Source organism: Bison bison, unplaced genomic scaffold (assembly GCF_000754665.1).
Source record: "Bison bison bison isolate TAMUID 2011002044 unplaced genomic scaffold, Bison_UMD1.0 scf7180017864042, whole genome shotgun sequence".
NCBI classification, from domain to species: Eukaryota; Metazoa; Chordata; class Mammalia; order Artiodactyla; family Bovidae; genus Bison; species Bison bison.
This window is the reverse complement of record NW_011494614.1, coordinates 3,485,729-3,489,641: the sequence shown is the minus strand read 5'-3', so window position 1 is coordinate 3,489,641 and position 3,913 is coordinate 3,485,729. Positions and strand designations below refer to the sequence as shown.

Sequence of the window (3,913 nt, the reverse complement as noted above, 5' to 3'; positions counted from 1 at the left end):
AAGTCAGCCCCCTTTTCAGGGAAACAAATGCCCTTATCTCTTCACACCATAATTCTAAGGGGTTCTTATTAGCCAAATAAACTGACATCGTCTTAAAAACAATGTCTCTAATTTCTCTCAATTCCGTGAAGAAAATAATTGGAGAAGGCTACAAAACTTAATACTTATTATTTTCCTGCTCCAGGCACACACGCAAAATTGCTTTCATTGAGAATCTAAAAAGCTTTTATTTTACAGTACTCAGTAAGAGCATATTAGAATCTTTTGCCCTGCCATCCCAGACCTATAAAAAATTTAGTCATGTAAGTGACTAAATCCTGTGTGAAGATGATTAATGAACCCAGCAAACTATTTCATTTCCAATTTCCCATTTTCAAAAATTCCCTGTCAGGAGTATATACATTTCTTAAATTAGATACTTGCCAGTACTTCACATCAAAAGGCTTCCAAAAACTAAAACAAACTCCTAAAAAAGTCACTGAATGCATTTTTAAAAATCCTTTATACAGTACTTGTTATATGTCTTCAGAGCTTTCAACACTTTAGATCTATTGAATTAACTAAATTTACACAAATGCAAGAATGAAACTTTGCAAAGCCTAAGTGTGAATATTTTTTCCTAATTTCTTATTTAGCATATATACATTACCTTCTAATTAAGTTTGGTACTAAACTTCAATGAGATCAAGTGTAAAAAAAAAAAAGAAAGAAAAGCTTTAGAACCAAACCCAGGCAGAATTCTCTATTCCTCCTCCATGCTGCAATTCTGAGAGGTCACCTGGGCCAAAGACACAACATTTTAAGGCAAAATATGTTAATACAGCTTTAAGAAACCTGTGGCCTTTAACTTCTTTTGGCTCCCTCAACACAATAAATCTTTTGGAAAGTCAAAACTCTTCACCCTACACTTCATGGACCTAAGGTATATCAAGTGCTTTTGATATATAGTCATAAACCTTCCACTCCATAAAGATAACAGTAAAATGGCCCTTAAGAAAAACAAAATACAAAATAAAAAGCTCACACTGCCTCCTGCTGTTAGAAGGAAAATTTCATGAGGTCAAAATGGTCCACACTCTGCACAGTGTAATAAAGCAAGAGATTTAAGTTTTCTCTTCTTTTTTAACCTAATGATCTGTTTCCTAATTAAAGCCACAAAAGAGCTGAGACACTACTCACAACCCACCCAAGTGTACTGTAGAAAACACTACAAGGCATGACTTCAGAATTGAAAATCATATCCTCCAAACAAGCTTTAAACTGGATAGGTGTTTTTAAACAAAGCAGAACAAAATATGAGGAAACAAAGAAAAAGAAAAAAAGAACACTAAAAACACCACCCTGCCTGACCAGTGGATGGTTACTCTCCCAGATCTAAGGCAGTCTTAGCAGCTGGCTTCTCCTGTTCCTGCTCCAAGTCAGCAGAACAGATTCTATATCCAGTTCGTCTTAACAGTCAGAGGGTATAGCCACACCCGAGGGATTCCTAGACCTTGATGATTATTTTTCATGTTTAAAGAGTTGGGAGTAATGTCTCCCAACTTGTCACTGACACTTCTCTCTTCAAAATCTAACAAACCACTCTTGGGGGCATCAGGCACCTGCCCCTGTCCACCTCAGCCGTGATACTGTATTAAATCACTGAATATGAAACACAGAAACACAAACAATAGTTTGGATTTGTTTCTTTAAAAATGACATTTGTATTAAAAATCTTAAAATGAAGAGACAATGATTAACCGCGTGTATGGAATTAGAAATTACAAATTGTTAGAATTCTCTTGGTACATCACAACAGTAAAATTTTGCTCTGTGCTTCTGGAGGAACACCCTAAAACAGAAAACCAAAAATTAAAAAAAATTATATAAAAGGGGAGCTAAATACCTGAACATTGGAACAAAAGGAAGCAAAAAATTAAAAAAAAAAAAAAAAACCCATTGCATTACAAGTAAATTACATTTTAAAGGCTGGAAAGAATAAAGAATTCACTGAACAACAGGCCCTATTGTCCTGGATCCTTCAGGAAGATTATTAAAAGTAAACTGGGAAGTAGTTTGGGGGAGGAATAACAGATTCTGGGATCTGGTGGGAAGTTCACAGGTTGGCACCGGCTGGAACAGCTGAGTTTTGAAGGCACTCTGCAGACACAGGGGTGCTGGGGGCCCTGAATCACATTGCGAAGTTTCTGTACTGTAGTTTAAAGAGCTAGCCATCAAAACCATGTATGGCCAACCAATACGAACAAAAAGCTAAATCTAAAAAAACACACACACAACAGTACACACAAAAATGTGCAGATCTGTAACATTTTTTTTTCACAGCTGATAAAAAAAAATACTACCGTTCTCCCCCAGACTCCCCTTTGATACAGTAGGTAAACAAAATAGATTTTTTCCCCCCCACAAATTATCAGCAGACACTTTCTGGCACCCCACACTGTATTGGCATCAGTGTTAACAGTCCCAGTTCAGATGTGCAATACTTCAGATTGGATACACTGTAACAAGAATCCAACTTTGCATAGACATCCTCAGAATCGAAATCAGTCACGGGGTTGCCTTTCCAAGCTGGCAGAAAAGGAACCCGATCTTAATTTCCAGCTACTCCTGGAAAACAAGGAAAAAACAAAAGTTTCTTCCTCTCCTCCTGCTCCTTCATTTGGTTCTCCCGGACTTCCTTCCGTGTTTTTGAAACTTGGAACTAAAAAAAACGGTTGTTGACAGAAAAACAAAAACAAAAAATCCCCCCCTTTTCCACCTTCTCCCCGTCCTCTTCCGCCCCCACCCCATTTCTCTTTTTTTTTTTTTCCAGACTGAAACTTTCGCCTGCCGGTGTCAAGCCGCCAATACAGGGCCCCACGGGCTGCTTCAATGGGGAAATATGCGTCAACCAAAATCAATGAGAAACGTACATGCTGCAAAGATCCACATTTCCACCAAGACTCGGATGGTCATGACGGGACAACCCCTCGGAAACCGGGGAGAGGCGGGGGACGCGACCACCGCGGCCAGTCGGGCGCCAAGAACCCCCAGCCGATGCAAAGTCATCTCCAATCTCAAAGCAAGAAGAGAAATCACATTTAGAAGAGTCGGGTGCGTTTGGCTTTTGTGCGCAGAGCGCGGCAGTCGCGCGGCAGCCGCGGGCGCCTCAGAGGATCACGCAGGCCGAGCAGCAGCCCTCATCGCCGTTGGGCTGCGCCGCGTAGTTCATCTGCCGCACGATCTCGGCGAACAGCTCGTCCACCGAGGCTTTGTTTTTGGCCGAAGTCTCCATGAAGGGGCAGCTCCACTCCTCCGCCAGGGCCTTGCCCTCGCCGAATGAAACCTCGCGCTCGCCCTCCAGGTCCACCTTGTTGCCCACGAGAATCATGGGCACGCGCTCGTACCGCTTCACGCGGATGATCTGGTCCCGCATGGGCTTGATGTCCTGGAAGCTCTGCTGGTTAACAAGACTATACACGAGGATGAAGCCCTGGCCATTTTTGATGTACAGGTCCCGCATGGATGCGAACTGCTCTGTGCCTGCCGTGTCCAAGATCTCCAGCACCGACGGCGATGAGTCCACCTCAATCTCTTTGCGGTAGAAGTCCTCGATGGTGGGGTCATACTTCTCGATGAAGGAGCCGGTCACGAATTGCACCGTGAGCGCGGACTTGCCCACGCCGCCCGAGCCCAGCACCACCACTTTGTACTCTCTCATGGCTCCGTCGGCGTTCTCGCTGCGCCTGCCACGGCCCCGTCGGGGCTGCGCACCGGAGGAAAGCTGGGCTTGGTGGCTGGACTTCTCTGTCCTCAGCTATGCAGGAAAAACTCAGGAGATGACCGAGGAACGCAGGACGCGGAAATCACCAAGCGGGGGCCGAGCGCCGGGCCGGCCGGCGCGGCGGCGAGTCCCTGCAGCGCGGGTCCGGGG

The 3,913-nt window shown here is 44.0% G+C and overlaps 1 protein-coding gene across 1 annotated transcript; it reads right to left on the bottom strand.

Annotated features, from left to right (window-relative positions):
* Positions 1-211: 211 nt before the first annotated feature.
* On the bottom strand, positions 212-3,907 carry RAP2B (RAP2B, member of RAS oncogene family). Its single transcript, XM_010835414.1, has one exon. It carries the CDS (start codon positions 3,698-3,700, stop codon positions 3,149-3,151), a length of 552 nt encoding a protein of 183 aa, XP_010833716.1. The 5' UTR covers positions 3,701-3,907; the 3' UTR covers positions 212-3,148.
* Between the last annotated feature and the right edge of the window lie 6 nt (positions 3,908-3,913).

Excerpts from the sequence above, each read along its gene's own strand:
- RAP2B (XM_010835414.1), bottom strand. The coding sequence starts at position 3,700 with ATGAGAGAGTACAAAGTGGTGGTGCTGGGCTCGGGCGGCGTGGGCAAG.